Source organism: Pteropus alecto, unplaced genomic scaffold (assembly GCF_000325575.1).
Source record: "Pteropus alecto unplaced genomic scaffold, ASM32557v1 scaffold146, whole genome shotgun sequence".
Taxonomy (NCBI): domain Eukaryota; kingdom Metazoa; phylum Chordata; class Mammalia; order Chiroptera; family Pteropodidae; genus Pteropus; species Pteropus alecto.
The window spans coordinates 23,428,239-23,446,323 of record NW_006442107.1 but is presented as its reverse complement, the minus strand read 5'-3'; the positions used below and the strand labels follow the sequence as shown (position 1 = coordinate 23,446,323).

The window sequence follows — 18,085 nt, the reverse complement described above, 5'->3', positions numbered from 1 at the left end:
GCCCTTTTTTTTTTTAAACTGATTTTTTCAGTTCCAATTGCATTGTGAAAAGTATTTTATAAAATAAATGGATTGTCCTCCATTTATAAAAAATAGAATGATTTTTATTCTCTGAGCTTTAAAATGGAGTGTTGAGCTGAAAGATTTTTAAATGTTGGATAAACTCTTTACATTTTCTGATTGCCTGTGCTCTGTAACCCTAAGATTAAATTTGGCTGCTTATGGCTATTCTTTTAATCTGGGATCACTTTTTCTTATCTTTCTCACATTCTGTATCATGGTTATGATAGTGTATTCTTTCCTGACTGATGGTCACAGTAAGTACTTAAGACTGTGGGTCTCTGGTTGTTCTAGATTAATCCTCCTACCTGAAGAGAAACAGAAGTAGGAAGTTTGAGAAGAGAGATCAGGATTTCAGTGAAAGGGAAAGAAACCGTCTGGTTCCTTTTGCCTTTTCCCGCTGTAATCAATTTCAGCTCTCAAAGAAGACTGGAGTACAGGCCAAGCTAATTGAAGTATCTGTGTAAACCATGAAAGGTTCACATTTGGAACTCCAGTAGCAATGTCTTCTTATTAAAAGGACTACCTGTCAGCATTGGTGGTTCGGCCCAGTTTGCAGTCAAGATGTCCTTGTACCTGCCGTAGAAGACCCAGATTAGGCTACAGCTGATAGTTCAGCAAGAACACCACCTCTGGCCCACCTTTCTAGTCTTGGAGGATCAGCCAGAAGCTTACTAACTGGCAGAGTTTGGAAGGAAGGAAGTAGTTCTCACATTTGGATTGGTCTTTTGGCCCTCTGTGTTTTTTTCCAGCTTTTTTTCTTTTCCCTGGATAATGTTAGCATTACAGGCATACCTAGTTTTATTGTACTTGGCTTTATTGTGCTTCACAGGTGTTGCATTTTTTATAAATTGAAGGCAAGGCCCTCCACCAGCAGAATGATTACCACTTGCTTTCCCTCCATTAGACTTGCTTTACCCCTTGATCTGTTCTCCCCTGTGAATTGCTCTCCGCCTCTAGACTCCCTTTTCTCCTGGGAGACTTGGGAAAAGAAACTGTAATATCTTGGAAGTAACTGTAAAATCATAGGTTGTGTCAAATGATTTATTGTGTATCTGCTATTCACTTGGAACGCAGGTTAACTGTTGGTGAATTTGGGGAAAAACAACTTTTAAACATTTAAAACTCAGCTCTCTTCCAGTTACTTAGTAGGACTAGTTAGAGGCAATCAGGTTCTAATTGGCTAGTTATAATAAAGCTGATGCCAGGTATGGTCTAAACAATAGCCAAGACTAAGATTAATAAGATTTCAAGGGTCCATTGAATTCTAGGGTTTCTGGACTGTGGGTTGGTAAAGCATTTTTCAGGGTTAATGCGTTTTGTTTTGTTTGTCCTGCTAGATTGTAAGCCTTTTGCAGGCTCGTAGCATCTCTGTATCCTGCCTACCCTTTGCCGCCATAAGATGTGTATTTCAGAACAGCTGATTGGGCTCTTTTGAAAGCTGAAACCAGCAACTTTGGGGAGAGCCAGCGGCCCTCATTCATCCTGTTTTTGGTCTCTTCTCCCAGTGGTTCTCACTGATTAGGATCACCTCGGGGGCTTTAACCAGAGCCACCTGGTTCTCACCTGCATTTAAGTCAAGGTGATGGGCAGTCAGCTTTGAGGCCAACACATAAGACCTTTATTCTTAGGTTCCAAATACAAGTGTTGTCCACTTTAGCTTCTTTGATGGGGCCCTTTCCTCTTTTGGGGGTGAGGAGAAATCTGTTCAAAATTACCACCTTTTTAACCGGCTGATTAAAACCTGCCTTCTGATTGTGCCTGGGTAATTGCAACAAAACTGAGAATCGCGTATTAGTTTTTAGGGCTACATTTCTCAAGTTCGTTGTGGGCTGCCTGCCTGACACATGACCAGTGTAACTGGTAGTTATAAGTCTCTGTCATGTGAGGTATTTTTGAGATCTGCTTCCCACCCAGGTGAGATCGCTGTGCCTGGACCTCCCACTCTGTAGTGGAGAATTAAACTAATTAATTGGTTAGATAATTAAACAACAAAGCACTTGTATTTGAAATATTTTCAGTGAATTATCCGAGTATTTGATTTTGAATCATCCAGTTCTTTAATGTGCATGTGTAAATGATGATGAGTCATCTTTGGTTATTAAAAAAAACACTGTATGAAGCATTGACATTCTTTCCCCTTCTGGGGTACACATTTTCTTGTCTGGGTCTCGACTTCCCTCCTCCTTTCTCTACGTATTATAAGTGGGACATGACAATTTACTTCTTCCTTGTTTCACTACAGTTGAATAAACATTTACTGAAGGCTTTAAAAGTAATAAATTTTACATCTTAAGTACTAGTATTGGCAGCATTTTCTGGTTGCATCATCAGTCTTTGCAGACTTGTGTTTTCTCCATTTGTAGGTCCTGCTCCTGTGACCAGCCAGTCTCCTGTCCCATGTAAACTCTGTATCCTTTACAAAGGCATTGGCACTGTGCACAGACGGAAGCTGTTACCCTCTTTACCTTTGTGTCTAAGAAGGTCCTGCAGCTCCGCTCTCATCAGCCGGAGTAAAGGCTCAGGAACCACCGTGGGGAGTTTCTTACTATGGAGGGGCGGGCATTTACAGTAGCCTTAGCAAACGGCAGGGCCAAGGGCTAATCCGAGCTAGGTTTGTCTTTTGTTTTTATCTCTTCTGGTTTAGAATTTCCTATAACATGTAGATTCTTCATCCTGGATTGTCTTTCAACCTGACATCATTATCAGTGCAAGCCAAGGTGAGTCAGAGGGGACGACCGTCATGTTAGAGAAAATAGTGCTTGTTGACTTTGGATGACAGTAGTAGCCAGTGACAGTTTCAAAGTGAATGAGAAATGACCTCTCCCTTCAACCCGGAAATGGGATTATTTCTCACTTTATATTCTGTTCTCTACTATGTGTCTATTTTATCATGAGCCTATATTATTTTTTATAATTAAAACAGCTAAGAATGGCCATTCCCCTGCTTTAAACCCTTTAATATCTGTCCTTTCTGAAAAGCCAGACCCCACAGCATGGTGTGCAGGGCCCTCCCTCCCTGCTCTGTTACCTCCCACCATCATGCTCACATGTGCTCGCACCCCTTTCTGTTCTCTATGCCTGTGGGTGCACTCCTGTTTCTCACGGTGCTGGGGAAGCCTTCCTTGGGGTGTTGTCTTTTCCTTGGTAATCTTGTCACACCTTGTATTTTTTCTATTGAGTACTTTCTACATTAGTCTTTAGTCATCTGTATTTTCATGTCTTGCCCACTGGGATTCTTAAGAAGAGAATTAGCCCTAACACCCCGGGGCGGTGTCCACTGTGTAATGAATTTACTTCTGTTCATCCAGAATGGTACTAGCTTTGTATTAGCCTATTAGCCGTGGCAGAACTGAGAGGCTCTGCCTGCCAGCTGGTATTGTGGGTGTTCAGGAAGTTCGTGGATTGATGAATGGATGAATTATGAAATTCCTTTAGCATTATCTTTGACTAATGAGCCAATGCAGAAAAAACCAGAGCACAGGATCAAAGTTAATGCCACGTGTTAACGTCTTTTTCTACTTTCAGAGTTAAAAGGGGCTAGGTGTGGGGAAGGACCTGCTCTGAGCTGATTCAAAGAGCTTGTTGCCCCTATAGTTAGGGAGCTACACCACAGCTCTACCTCCTAACAGGTTGTTTTGCTGTAAGGAGTCAACCTGGCATGCAGTAGTCTGGCTGGCTATCCTATTGTCAGGCATTTCCCGAGTGTCCTAGAGTGTGCTTTGGTTTGTAGGAAAAAGCCTTTAACAGTGCTTTACCCCACGAATCCTTAGGGGAACCACCTTTTGGGCTTTTGTTCCGGTATGCCTCATACTATTAAATTTGTTACCTCTTAAATCCAGGTTACCTCTGGAACCTCCAAGTGAAACTTCAACCCATAGTAAACCTCTTGCCAGATAAAGGAAGACTGATGGACTTTCTCCTCCAGAGAAAGGAATGCAAGATGGTCATCCTGTCTGTCTGTTCGCAGAGTAAGTGGGTGAATCCTTTGCATAGGTCTGATTCTGTGTTAGGCCTGTGGTGTCCAGCACCTTTTATTGGGAGCTGGGCCACCTTTTCACTCCTTGTCTGTAGCCTGTAGCCCTATTCCTCTTGATGGATGGATTATTTAAGCTCCTGGAAAGGCTACTGAACATAAAAATGCTTTGTAGAGACTTTGGTAGAGAAAACTAAATAGGATGGTTCCAGGTGAAAGCAAGCCTGAACGCACATGAGGGTCCGGAGCTACTATCCCTGGCTTCGGAACAAACATTTTTCAGAATCCAGATCACTGCATATCTACTCTGAGAATCTTCTACTTGTATCTGCCATCACTGTCTCTCTCCAGTAATGAGAAAGGGCTTGTGAGTTGTAGGCTTTAGGTCTCTAAGCTAGATCATTTCTCTGAATGCCCTTTAAAGGTATGTTGGCACTGCTAACCCTTGGAGATTAGTTTTTCTATCATAGCAACATGTTCTGAACCTGACATGAAGTTGGTTGACCTGTGTGAACATTGATTCTTTCCAGTGTTGAGTGAGTCAGACAGAGCAACACTTCCTGTGATAGCCACTGTTTTTGACAAACTCAATCATGAGTATAAAAAGTACCTGGACGCTGAGCAGAGTTACACGATGGTAAGTTATATGAACCATGATGAGGGCTCTTCCACCCCTGTATATTTCTAAGTAATTATAATGCAAGGTCCTAATAGAATGATGTCACTGCACTTTGCTCCGTGCCAGAGGGCAAGGTGGCTATAGTGAAGGAGCAGTAATTTCAGAATCCCTGCATCCCATTAGCTTGAGGCTGTCTCGCTTAATGCCTTCACCTTTTTTAAAATACATTTGATCTTACATACAGATAGCGATCCTTGGTCTTACTCTGTGTTATAAAATTGGTCTCTGCTTTGCATTATTTTATACATGTTTCTGCCAAGCCAGAGTCTGATTTTAATTAGAAATATAATAATTTTGCCATGTCTTTTTAGTCAGTATTCTGTTAATGATGATTAAATATTAGCACCGTGCCTTTCATATAGTAGGCTCAAATGCTGTGAAGGGCTGGACAAAATTAACATGGCTTATTACCAGATTCTGCTATGCCGTTAGTGTATCATGTGCTCTGAAGTGAGAAAAGTTTAGGACAAGTGGAATGAATGATTTCACTTAAACAATCTCATTAGTCCTAAACAATTAAAAAACCCAGAACTACACTGACTTTTAGCTACTCAAGGATAACAGGACTGATGTGGGCTGCTGAAGGGTCAGCGGGTCCCTGTCCTGTCAGACATGGGGGAGAGGGCAGGGCTGAGCTCTTCTGGATCCTTCTCTTGGTCCTGCTGCTAGTACACTGGGCTGTGGGAATCAGGTCTGATCTTAAATGGCAATTTCTATGCATCCCTGCTCTGTGGCTCCTAGACTTCATAAACCTTTGCTAGTCAAGAGTGTGGTCAACCACGTGTAACATTAGAGCACCTGGCACTTAGAAATGGGGGTTCTCAGGCTACCTGCCACAGCTCTTGCAGAATCTGCATTGATCTCACCTTCTTTAAGTTAGGTTGAGGTAGTCAAGATCCCCTCAGTTTTCCCATATAATATTTCGAGAGCCTTGCTTACCATTTAAAAATCTAGATGTAGACTCATTACATGAAGCATTCACTTAAAGATCAGGGCTTCATCAAACAAAGATGCAGCAAGCCATTCTATTTTTATTAAATAACAAAGGTCAGATAGTCTATGGTTAAGGAAATTAGATAGGGAGCTGTTTTAAGAAGTTGAAAACAGTGTGATGTCCCTTAAGAGAAAATTGTGACATGTTTTTTTTAGTTCCATCCACCATGAACATTAGTCTATTTTCAAGATGACCAGCTGACTTTCTAGAGCAAAGGAAAAATAGTTTTTTCCAAGTAGTGAATTAAGTGTATTGCCCTTCTCAGAGTTGAGCTTCATAGCATCTAGGAATTCAGTCTTGTTGGATTAACTGCAAACACACTATTACCTAGAAGAAGATTAAGATCCCACTTGTAATTTCTTGCTTAGGCAGTAGAAGCAGGGCAAAGCCGGAGCAGTCCACTTCTCAAAAGGCCGGTGCGGACCCAAGCTGTGATCGACCAGTCTGACATGTACACCCATGTCCTGTCGGCATTCACAGAAAAGAAGGTAGGTGACAGCTTATCAGGTGCTTCAGGACTAAGGATTCTCAAGACAAAGATCTATTTGAAGGGAACTGAGGACAACTAGTAGAACTCAGTGTGATTCGAATAACTGGATCTTTGGCGAAGACCTAGTGCTACTAGTTTGGCTTCTAATATTCAGGCCTAAACATGACCATCAATGGGGGAGGTTCTAGAGGGATTTGTGCAAAACCAGCGAAATAGAGCACTGGGCCGGTTTCATATGGAAACAAGGTGGGGAGATAATGAGGAGTGTACATGTCGCTTCCTTTGCAACTCTGCGATGTTTCTAAGATTATTTTTGTTTTCTCCATAGGAGATGCCTCATAAATTCGTGATAGCCGTACTGATGGAATATATTCGCTCTCTTAACCAGTTTCAAATTCCAGTACAGGTACCTTCCAATCAGCATTGGCGGCTTCAAGTTAGAGGAACAAGGAATATTTTTTTAAAATCACAGTACTGTCAATATCTTACCTAAGATGACTCTTTTTATATGGTAAAAGTGTCTGCGTGCCTGACTCAGAATTCTGAGTGACATTTCAGACATTACCATGTTGTTCTTAGAATGAGTAGTCTCGTATCAAGTTGGGTCCTTTCACCTGCACACTGAACCCACTTCTCTTAATAATGGACACTTTTACTCATCAATTAGAATAGCTGCAGCCCTCGACAAACCTAACCTTGCGTCTGCTGTAGTTGACCGGTTTGGCAACGTCTTCCCTTCTGTTTTTGTCCTCAGCATTACTTACATGAACTTGTCATCAAGACGCTTGTCCAGCACAACCTCTTCTACATGCTGCATCAGTTCCTGCAGTATCATGTCCTCAGTGACTCAAAGCCTTTGGTCTGTATCGCCAGATATTTGCTTTTCGTGATTAGAAACTTAAAATTTAACCTTTCCACATCTTATGCTGAATAGTCTGAAAATTCGTTTTTCAGGCTTGTCTGCTATTATCCCTAGAAAGTTTTTATCCTCCTGCTCATCAGCTGTCTCTGGATATGTTGAAGGTAACTGATACATCAGAGTTTTTTAAACTGAGTAAAAGTCTGTTCTTGTTTCTTGCATTTATCTGGACTTTTCTCTTTCTAGCGACTTTCAACGGCAAATGATGAAATAGTAGAAGTTCTTCTTTCCAAACACCAAGTGTTAGCTGCCTTAAGGTTTATCCGGGGCATTGGTGGCCATGACAACATTTCTGCACGAAAATTTTTAGATGCTGCAAAGCAGACTGAAGACAACATGCTTTTCTATACCATATTCCGGTTTTTTGAGCAGCGAAACCAGCGTTTGCGAGGGAACCCTAATTTCACACCAGGTGAGAATACAGTAGCAGTGAAAAGATCTGGGGTGACCAGACTCAGTAGCAAGAGAACACTGGCAGCAAGAAGCCTTTTGGTCAGAACTCCCGAGTTAGTTTTTAAAAAACAAAATGTCTTAACAGCCCACCAAATCCTTAGCCCATTACTAGTAGTACAAGTGAATTCGCTATGCTAGTAGACCTAAATTATGCTCTGGAACTTGGTGTGTTTGGGGAAGAGAGACATATTCAGGGCCCAATTCAGGAAGTCTGAACACAGCTCATATGTCTGACACCTGTTTTTGGAATGTCCTTTTCTGAAGAATCAAGAACAGAACAGGAACTGGTGGCTAAGGGTTTTAAATGGCCTGGGGCTTACTGTTTCAGTTCTAGGCAGGGAACATTGACAAATCATTCTTATCTCCAAAATTATGATACCTAAGGCATCTTCTTCCTTAGGATGGGGAAGGAACATAACTTTTTCTAGCTTAATCAGTATACAGTGGTAAGATAGTACCATGACAGGTTAGCTTCTCTGCTTGTTTCTCAGAGCAGATGGTTCTATAATGGAATGAGCTGTGCAAATAGGACAATTCGAAAGCTTAGGAAAACACAGTATTTTATGAAAAAAATAAGTTAAAACCCAGTATATAAAACTATGAGCTGCAAAGTGTTCATCCTCTTCTTCTCTTCTCTTTGTGCCACATGTAAGAGATTAAATCTATTTTCCTTTATAGGAGAACACTGTGAAGAACATGTTGCTTTTTTCAAACAAGTTTTTGGAGACCAAGCTCTAATGAAGCCTCCAACGTTCTGAAATCACTTGCTAGTTTTTTTATATATATAAAAATGTGTACAAAGTTAATTTATTGCATTAATAAAGCTCTTTAAACTACAAAATGTTATAATAAAGTATATTTGCAACATTCCGAAATTTTACTAAAAATATGGTTTAGAACTTGTGTGAAGGCTTACTCCTAAAAAAAGGAGAAATGCTGCATTGATTGGCCTTTTAAAAATGTCAGTGAGCAGGTCACATTCATAACCATCCTAGTGTCAAACTTCCGCTTGCTGAAAAATTAGATTTCATTCCTGGAGAACTGGAAGATGCTTAGAGTGTCCTAGGGTTGCCTTCAGATTTAGTAATACTGCTTCACAAGTCGGATTTGCATTCCTGAGTTTAAAAGCACTACGGCCAAAGCTGCTGCTGTTAAAACCACTTGAAGTCTGATAACACCAACTGTTCAACTTAGCCTTGGCAATGCAGCTACTGTCCAGTGGTGAACTGACTGACCCGTAGACAGTTGAAAGTCTCCAAACTCTGTAAAGGGTTAGAAATTGAGGAGTCGTTCTCTCTCTGTACCTTGATATCGCTCTTGAGTAGCCAAACTTTTGGCTTTATTTATTGATGGTCCTGTGAGGGATAAAAAGAATAAATTTTATATTGTTTCTTCAGGAGAAAAGGGGATAGTTTGTACTATAACAGAACCACCTTTTCCATCCCCAAGATTAAAAAAAGCCAAACCCCTCATTTTCTCGATTTCAGTGCTTCAACTTAGTTACAAAATATAAATCAAATTAGTACTATTCTCCTTTTAACTGTAAGTCTTATGAAAGCTGAAATGGCCAAAAAAGATCATATGGATAGTCTCATCAGGAGATGAGTAGCAGAGGCAGTGTTTTGCTAGAACAGTGAATCAGGGAAGGAAAAGCTGTTCTATAGCACTGCTGAGTTGTGACCCGGCTGTCAAGTCACTCAACGGCATGCATCTCAGCAAAGAAGCCACCTGGGTTACTGACAGACTCATTCACGGTTGGACTTCAGTGCCTTGTTCAGCAGACAAGTCAGGCCTCCAGAAAAAGTATTAGCAGCTTACTCATTAAGTGGTTTGAACAACTGAAGCCCCTGGGTAGGATATTTTCTCAGAAATTTTTTTACTCAGTAATATTTATCAAATGACCATTAATATAAGTTCAAATACTTCAAAAGAATGCTTCAAGATATCAATTCTTTAGTCATCCCACATGTTTAAAAATTAGAACTCTTACCTATATAACTGAGTAAGACAGGGAGGAATATTAATCCATGACTGGCTCCCAGCAAGACCATAGCTAAATACATCCTGAAGTAAAATATCTGGAAAATTTGAGATTTGGCAAAGGCCAATACCACAATCCCTCCAAACTTTGTAAGTGTGATTCCACTGAATACCTAAAAGAGAGACGGTAGTAGAAACCACTTTTATCAACTTGTTATAATTGAACACTTCCTAATACAGAGATTTAATAGTCAAGGTCAAAATTCACAGGGACTGAACCTCAGCTTTCAGAGTTAACGATAAGGGGCAGTATGTTCCACCTAAAACTGTTTCACTTGCTGCTTGTGAGCCTGAAACAAAAGCTTTATAAGGATAAAAGCTATGTATTCTGCATAGACACTATTCTGTCTCTAAACTGAGATTATATATATTCTTAGATGAGAATTTTAAGTATCTAAAATTTTATTTGAAAAAGTTCTAGTTGTTACTCTCTAATACTGTTTTCTTTAGTGGTAAAGTGATTGGTTGATAGGCTAAACCAGGATATAGAGTTGAACAAGGAGACTCTCCAGATGACCACAGATTGCTCACTGGGCTGAGTGTGGCAGCTCCCTAGTTTTTGCAATACGGTTGGCCTGTGTTTTAAATGGAAAAAGCTGGCTCGCTTAAATCCAACTTCTCTGTTCTCTTCCTGCTTCAGCCATACTGCCGCCTACAGCAGGAGTCACCAAAAGGAACAGTTCTAAAGAGTTTAGGATATACCTATTTCATGAATGGCCTGAAAACCTGTTATCCATAGGAGCTGCTGCTAAGTAAAAGATCCAAATTGTTTTCCCTATTGAATTTTAAAGGTCCTTCTGAGAAACACTCGTGGAGCTGGGCCCTGTACACTGAAATTTCTGCCCAAGTTACTTACAGAACTGCCCATGTGAGAGAGTGCCTCTTCTGCCCGTTCCACACGGCTTCCCTTCGCACTCACTGTGAATGCTCTCGTTATGTGGCTGCAGAACTCCACGGAAATGCCACAGCTCTGAAATACAGCGCTACCATTACAGTCGGTCCTCCCTAGTTGGAAGTTATAAGCAGCCACCCCCCCTTTTCCAGAATCTGTGGTTACCAGGGCACCCTGGGTAGTAGAAGTGCCCTAAGAATCCCCTTTGATGTGTACTGTAAAGCCCCCATCACCTCAACTTAAATGCACCAGGAACTTGTGGAACACTTTAGACACAACATCCAATGCTTCAGTTTGTACAGATGTGCCTTTATCCGGGAAAGCTGCTGCAACCTCTTAAGGTTACCCCCACTGTCTACTGAGCCAGCACACTGTCACTGTCACCATTTCTTTAGTTGGGCCTCACTGCCCTTCCACCTGAAGCAGTGTTCATATCTGAAGTACAGATGCACTGTTTCTATTTCCATTAATACCTTATCGAATGCTCACATCTTCAAGACTATTAAAAGTAGCTGGCAATTGTATGGGAAGCAAAAAGTACTGATCAGAGAATCCCATCCGGGATGGGGCATTTTTTTCTAAATAAAAAGTGAATAATACCTTGTTGTGAAAGGCTAAATGTTTTTACAAACATTTCAGGCAAAATATCCAAGTTAAATCATAAAATGATGTTTTCACTGTTGTATTATCCAGTCCCAACTCCACCTAGTCCTCAGTCCCTCTGAACTTGGTCTTTTACCCCGAGAAACAATTCACATAAGTGGCAGGAGTTTGGGACAAACTGAGTGGACCAGGACTCACCATAACCAAGTTGACCAAGGAAACTGCATTCAGACTGATGCCCCACAGCCACATGATGCCAAACATGTCGACTAAGATCATGGCGATGGTGACACACATGATCACTGCAGACCACAGCTCACAGCCCAGGAGAACCACAGTCACCAGAAAGATCGCTCCCAGGGACACGCAGAGGTTAAAGATCGTGTCATCGATAATAGTCAGGTACTGTTCGTAAAAGACATAGAACACACTAGAGAGAAGGGAAAAGATTTCATTATAGTCCGTTCTCACTTCTATCTAGAAGCTCTACTTTTTATCCTGCCACTACTGCAAAACTGTAAGAGTACTTTTAGAGACACACTTGCAGAAAACCTGTTTTTTACAAGACTCATCTACAGTAATTCAACTGGACTTCTGATTGACCACTGACACCAAAGGGCCTAATAAATGATCCAAACTGTGTATTTTATATAAAGTTTTTGTTCATAATCCCAATCTATTATACTTTATTATAGGCATTTACAAAGAATATACCACGGTATTTTGGGAAAACAAGTCCTGATCTATTCCCAGAATTACCTCAGGCCAAGTGGGGTCTGTGCAGGACCTGAGAATTTTGTAAAGTTAACAAGCTCTTCCCAGGAATTAGGACACCCACTCTGAGAACTTCTCCCACAGAACCACAGGCTGTCCCCCTGCCAAGAACAGGTCAAGACTCCTTTATGCAAGATCACAGGGGTGAGGAAAAAAAACATTTATTTATTCTACTTTTCTGTATTTTACAAATTGAGTATTTCATGTGTAATTTCTTTTTATCAAGGAAAAAAATCAAAAAAGAAAAATCTCCGTAAAGGCACTGTCTCAACTAATCAGCAGTCAGGGACGTCCACTCAGCTACACTCGGTGAAGCCAGGTCTCCAGGCAACCTCCCTTGTGCTATTCCACAGTGGGTGTCTTTCACAGTGAGCTCCAGCCCGGAGACCAAATGTTTTGTTTCTAGCACTCAGACCTCAATAGGTGCTCCAGATTCTGGCTCCCCTCACTAGGTGCCATCTCCCTGGACATACCTGGCTTGTGCTCATGATGAAGATGGCAGAACGAAAGCCAAGCCTCAGCATCCATCTAGGGAGTCCCAGGGTGTGGGCCCTTCCCTAGGACACCCTCCTTTGTACAATTTACACTTACCTGTATGGGAATACATGGTGGTTACTTCCTTCCTGGCTCATGGTTTTGGTGATGTTAGCAGCGATGAGGCGAGCTTTTCTCATGGCGTCAATAAAGTCAGCAGAGGTCTGAAGCACGGTGTGGTAGGTCATGAAGTACGTGGCTCCGACACTCGTGTCATTACCAAGGATGTTAACTGCTGACCCATAAGCAGCATGTCCCCTGAGATGAAGACTCGTTGGTGTCAGAAAATCATGCCTTGCATAAACTTGCAGAATCTGAGCACTCAAGGCTAAGTGAAATCATCTGACCCTGGACTCGGAGGTCAGACCCAGCTCTAAATATCTGGGATAGAGAAGGCTCTCTAAAAGGGAACGATGAAGGTTTTAGCTTATTCTCACCCACGCTGGCTTTTCTTTACTGTTTTTGGTTTCTTTGGTGCATAGCTGCTATTGTTTCTATATCCAGCCTTGCTCCCCAACGTGCTTTCATACAGAGTTTGCTCAGCAATGTTGTGTAACAGGAGGTGGAGAAGGGCAAGGGTCCTGGAGTGAGACAGCCATGAGATCGGCCTCAGCCCTGCCACGTATCGGCAGCGGAACCCTGGACAAAGTTACTGGATTTGGGCTGCAGCGTCATCTTCTGCGAATGGGTGTACCACCACCTACTCTCAGGGCTGTGTGATGAGTAAGTGAAAAAGTGTCAAGGAGGTGCCTGGCATGATACTGGCACGTAGGAGGCTGCCTGAAAGTGGTGGCTATTGCCTTCATAAAAGCTGAATTCACTTGCATTTGTTTTATGTAGGCCAAAGCATTCAGCCTGCAAGTAGACCAAGGTGCAAAATTTGTTCTTATTTTATTTTTAGGGATAGTCTTCTCATAGTACTTAGTATAGGTCTCAAAACGCAGACACGATTTTTATGACTAATATATGATGGGACTCTGGTCAAATTATGGATTCTTATGAAAAACAGGGATGTCCAGGGTTTACCTAACATACACGTGAACACTCATTTTTCTCCTATAAAAGCTTCCAAATTACCCCACCCCAGACTTCTGGTCATTCTGGGCCAAATATCCTGTTTCCATGGGTAACTGGCTGCCTGGTTGAAAGAAAGCCCATAGTCTCATATATGGACAAGCTGGCAAGAAGCACAGTGGGGCTAAACCAATCTAAACCTTAATCTAGGATGATATCACCAAAGCTGAGATGTTGTCCCATATGCCCATGGATACAACCGAACAGCTCCTCTCACCTTCTGAAATGCCATGTGTTCCTCCTCCCCCTCCACCCCACTAGTAACCTGCACAGGACTCTATCCATTCAAACAGCCAGGAGGACCCGGACGTACAGAAAAGTGTAAGAAATGACTGCTCAAGCCAGGATGAAATCAAGTGAAAATAACAAGTTTTCTATAGAGCTGTTTGAGAGATTTCTTTGCTTTCACAGAAGAATCGGAACAGGGTAGGAAGCGGGTAGGAAGCGGGTAAAGAAGATCTTTCCCACAACTGTTTCTATACCCCAGCTCTTTCCTAGTGTTCCAGTGCAAATTAAAGGGAAAGTGGGCATGCACCTGAAGGGCTCAGTGGCACTTACCCTTTGCCACACTTGGGATTCGGGTTATCAGAAAGGAACATGGGCAGGAATCTCATGAAGTCTCCACCCTGAGGCCTCTGTTTGCCCTCGGGAGTCAGAGGCCTGCAGCGGATGCAGGTAGGGTCAGCCACTAGCAGAAACAAGCGGGAAGGAGCCAAGGTGAGAGAAATGGGTCTCCAGGTGTCACTTGAAAACATTTAAAAATATTGATAATGAGGGGAATTATTTCCCTGAATCTTTTTCCTTATCCAAAAGCTTCCAACGCATGTGATTTTCATGGTCTAATAAATCTGAGATACCATCTTCACCTTAGGGAGGCCGCGCAAATTTTCTTCCTTGAAGCAGGTTTTCTGCTTTAAGGACAACCTCAGTTAGTATCATCAGAACCCAGAGCTTCCAGGTTTTTAATCAAGAAAATTCCATGACAACCTCGACACTCTTACAAAACCGTAGGGCAAAGGAAAACACACCTATGAGAAGCAACGGCCAGATCAAGAGAGGCGATCGGTGTCATTGGGAAAAGATGAGCAACCTGAAAGCTCTGAAAACTAGGGTCCCCGGACTCAGACCTTGTTCAGCCTGCAGCCCCATGGGGGGCTGTCAGAGACAAGGATAACACAACCCTCTTCACACTGAGGAAAGGGATGACAACAAAGGGAATGAGACCCAGCTTTGGCATATAAGTAGGTATACACTGAGGTGAAATGCAATGAGTTTTAAACTACATTGTTAAAATTTTTCAGAAAAAAGGGAAAGATTTGGAAAAGGAGATGAAAGTACCTGAAGCGTTGCAGAACTGGTCAGTGCCATTGTAGACTCTACAGCAAGAAGACTGTGGCTTAATCCAATCAAAGTAATCGTCAATCCAGGATGAGGGAGCAAAGCCTATCCGGGTACTAAAGAGGAGAAAAAAATCACTGACTTGTCCCACAAGGAAAATGTCTTTAGTTTCAGTCCTTTTTCTTGAAACCTAACTTCCTTTCCAGACTTTATACTGCTAACCAGTCAAAAGACAGATTGAATTAGCACTTCATGGAAAATCCTCAAAGTATAAGGTAGTAAATTAGTCCTTTAAAGGTTTTACTCAGGTAAAGCGGGGTTCAGTATACATCCTGAAAAACAAATCTCAAGGAAAATCTGTTTTCGGCGAGAAATTTCAGGTGGTATTGACTGGCTGAGAGCCCTGCCTGGCTGCTGCCACTGCAGTGCAGGGAGACGGGGTGGCACTGACTAGTTTTCCAGCTCGGCCGCGTTGAAGATCTGCTGCACCAGGGAGTCGCTGTTGCAGCCCACGCCCCCGCACACCATGTTCTGCCCTGCCAGAGAAGTATAGTTGTGCCCTTCCTCCAGGACAAAGTAGACGGGTGGGCCTGCATGCAGGTACTGACTGAAGGACTTGAAATAATCCATCACGTAGGAGTCCTGAAAGAGAGATCAACGATGGGATAAAATGAGAACCTACTGACAGTGTCTACGTGAGATGAGATGACAAAGAATTAGAAGGGCACCAGGAGGTTCCCGGCCAAGATTCAGAATTCCCTACAGCCAGTCCCCCCACCTCACCCTCCCGGGGCCCAGGTGCTCCCCTGGCTGGTCCCACTATGAGGAGGGCACCTCACAAGGTAAAAGGCTGGCTGCTCGAATTCTGTGGCTATGCCCCAGAGGGCTGTCTGAGAGTTCAGAAGGCCAACGTCACACTGGCAGAGCTTTGTGGCAGTTCTTATAACATGAAAGATCCTGCGAGTGCTTGCCTTTAGAAGCAGGCATTAGCCTGAAACACGGGGTCAGTAGGGCTTTGAGGTCAGGGCCTGGTCACTTGATATGCAGAGCTCTCTCTAGCGGGGGGCGGTCTGTGGCTCATCTCAGGGGCAACTAGACTCAGATGCCCCCATGTTTTGAAAAATGTATTCACCACTGGAATGAATTAGATAAAAAAGAAGGCGTCTTACATCTGGCACTGAAAGAGATTGATCCAATCCAATTTCTACTTTGTTCAGGACTGCAATACTGAATGACAGAACACCCATGAATACTGCTATCTGGAATGAAAAGTGAGTTATAAGACAGCAACTGCTTAGAGATATAATGACCTAAAGAACATAAATAAAATCTTAAACACACACATAAAACAGGACTTTTCTAAACTGAAAAGGAAGTTTAAATGACATGCTAAGAAAGCAAGGAGTACAGGGTAGTGGCTGAGATCACAGCATCTAGAGTCAAATCTTGGTTCAAATCTTGGTTCCTTCCCTTATGAGCTGAATGACCCTGGGAAATTCACTTAACTTTTCTTAGTTTCTATTTTCCTCATCAATAAAACAGAAAAATAAGGCTTATAACATCTGATAGTTTTGTGGACTAAATGAGAAAACTCTAAGGATAACCTAGATTTTAGCATAGTACCCAATATTTAGCACAATACCTGATATCGAGTGTTCAATAAATATTATGTACTGCTATTACTTTTACTATTATTAGAAACTAATATTTGTTCTTTTAGTAGAGAAGTGATAGGTGATCACTGTTGGCTCCATCCAGTATACATGTTATAAAAAGCTCTTGCGTGGTTGCTGAGGACCAGGGAAAAAGGGTGGTATAGGGAGGGGAAGGCAGTGGGTAACGCTACAGAGGTGCAGCCTGAGGGAGACTGTTGTGGTGATGGATCTTGATGGCCATGGTGGTTACACAAATCCACACATGTGACAAAATGACATACACCCTACCAAAGTCACGCGCTCTCGACCAAAGAGACACACACTCCACCAAAGTCAAATTCCCGGTTTTGATACTGAACTACAATTATGTAAGACCACAGGAGGAAGTGGGGCGAGGGGTGCCTGGGTCCTCTCTGCTATCTTTGCAACTTTCTTTGAATCTGTAATTATTTCCAAATAAAAACTCAAAAACTCTTACTTATATGCTACAAGCTAGCTAGAAAAACATTTTATGTATTTGTACGTTATTTGCTTTTATGTTTTTGTATATGTGCGTAACAGATGTCAGAATCTCCTCCCCAAGCTATCTTATTCTTAGAAGGCTTATGACAAATCTGTTTTGGGGAGAAAAACATGCAAAACCACAGATTAGTTCATACCACAATTGGTCGCATCCAGTCCTTAAGCAGAAGTGGAGAATAGGAGTTTTTGAAGAAACGAAACAAGCAGCTCTCTGAGGCCTGGATGCCTGTTCCATCTTCCGCACCTCTGACACAGCAAAGCACGTCTAGCCGGTTTTTCTGAGGGTACAAAGAGAAACAAAGGCCACATTTTCTAGCTGCTTCAGCTAGACCAGACTCAAATGAAATAGACTGTAATTCTGATAACAACTTACCTCTTGACGCTTAATGTCTAACCCCAAGAGACTCACAAAACAGGTAATCTGAAGAAGGAAGTCAATGAAGACTGCCATTCCCGCAAACAGAGAGAAAGTGTGAACGGCTGGCATCATTGACAATGCTCCTGCAGGGAGAGAAAAGCTGCCACATCACTTCCATTTATAGTAGACTCGTATCACTTCCATTTATACGAGTCTTAGATTCATCTGTACATATAAATACAAGGAGCCAGAACAGGCCAAACCCATGAGAAGTCCCCCACTCTCCCCATCAAAGGTATGCTGCAAAAGTCTGTGGATGTCACGCCAGAACTGGAGAAGGGTCTATAATCCCAGTGTTTTTCAAAATGGTGTCAGCATTAGAACTACTTGGGGAGTTAAAAATGTAGGTTCCTGGGCCCCGGCCCCATCCTACTTAATCAAGACAGTGAGAATTCAAACTCAATTCTCGTGTATTTAAACAGGCTCTCCCGAAAAAACTATGCACATTAAAATTTGAGAACCATTAATATAGACCATTTCTTATAGTACCTTCTGTGCTTCACTCTGAGAGAGGGACAGACAGTATTTTCCATTTGCTATCATAGCAATGCCATCAGTCTCCCAGTTTAGTTACAATCAAACGAAGGTGCTCCAAGTCAAAAGCACAGGGTAAAGACACAGAAACTGAAAACTGGTGGCTATGGGCCAGATGCATTGTTTGGCC

General features: G+C 42.2%; 2 protein-coding genes across 5 annotated transcripts in view; one reads left to right on the top strand and one right to left on the bottom strand.

Moving 5' to 3' along the window:
• The window catches only part of RMC1 (regulator of MON1-CCZ1), a 19,177-nt gene extending 10,765 nt beyond the window's left edge, over window positions 1-8,412 (top strand). The window contains exons 10-19 of the mRNA XM_015595692.2: window positions 2,427-2,471; window positions 2,727-2,780; window positions 3,903-4,031; window positions 4,567-4,673; window positions 6,078-6,197; window positions 6,528-6,605; window positions 6,954-7,058; window positions 7,154-7,222; window positions 7,305-7,530; window positions 8,250-8,412. Coding sequence (XP_015451178.1) covers window positions 2,427-2,471; window positions 2,727-2,780; window positions 3,903-4,031; window positions 4,567-4,673; window positions 6,078-6,197; window positions 6,528-6,605; window positions 6,954-7,058; window positions 7,154-7,222; window positions 7,305-7,530; window positions 8,250-8,329 — 1,013 coding nt within the window. The 3' untranslated portion in view covers window positions 8,330-8,412. The remainder of the gene's footprint in view (window positions 1-2,426; window positions 2,472-2,726; window positions 2,781-3,902; window positions 4,032-4,566; window positions 4,674-6,077; window positions 6,198-6,527; window positions 6,606-6,953; window positions 7,059-7,153; window positions 7,223-7,304; window positions 7,531-8,249) is intronic.
• NPC1 (NPC intracellular cholesterol transporter 1) overlaps window positions 8,361-18,085 on the bottom strand; it is a 47,693-nt gene continuing 37,968 nt past the window's right edge. For 3 of the 4 annotated variants that reach the window (XM_006920027.3, XM_025038553.1, XM_025038554.1), the window contains 11 exons: window positions 17,377-17,504; window positions 17,141-17,281; window positions 15,996-16,085; window positions 15,278-15,468; window positions 14,827-14,942; window positions 14,047-14,176; window positions 12,472-12,672; window positions 11,305-11,536; window positions 10,468-10,581; window positions 9,562-9,724; window positions 8,413-8,926 (listed from right to left, as the gene is read on the bottom strand). In XM_006920027.3, the coding sequence (XP_006920089.1) occupies window positions 8,844-8,926; window positions 9,562-9,724; window positions 10,468-10,581; window positions 11,305-11,536; window positions 12,472-12,672; window positions 14,047-14,176; window positions 14,827-14,942; window positions 15,278-15,468; window positions 15,996-16,085; window positions 17,141-17,281; window positions 17,377-17,504 (1,589 nt within the window). In that variant the 3' untranslated portion in view covers window positions 8,413-8,843. Of the gene's footprint in view, window positions 8,927-9,561; window positions 9,725-10,467; window positions 10,582-11,304; window positions 11,537-12,471; window positions 12,673-14,046; window positions 14,177-14,826; window positions 14,943-15,277; window positions 15,469-15,995; window positions 16,086-17,140; window positions 17,282-17,376; window positions 17,505-18,085 lie in introns of all 4 variants that reach the window. The other variant, XM_006920028.3, reaches the window with a different exon arrangement.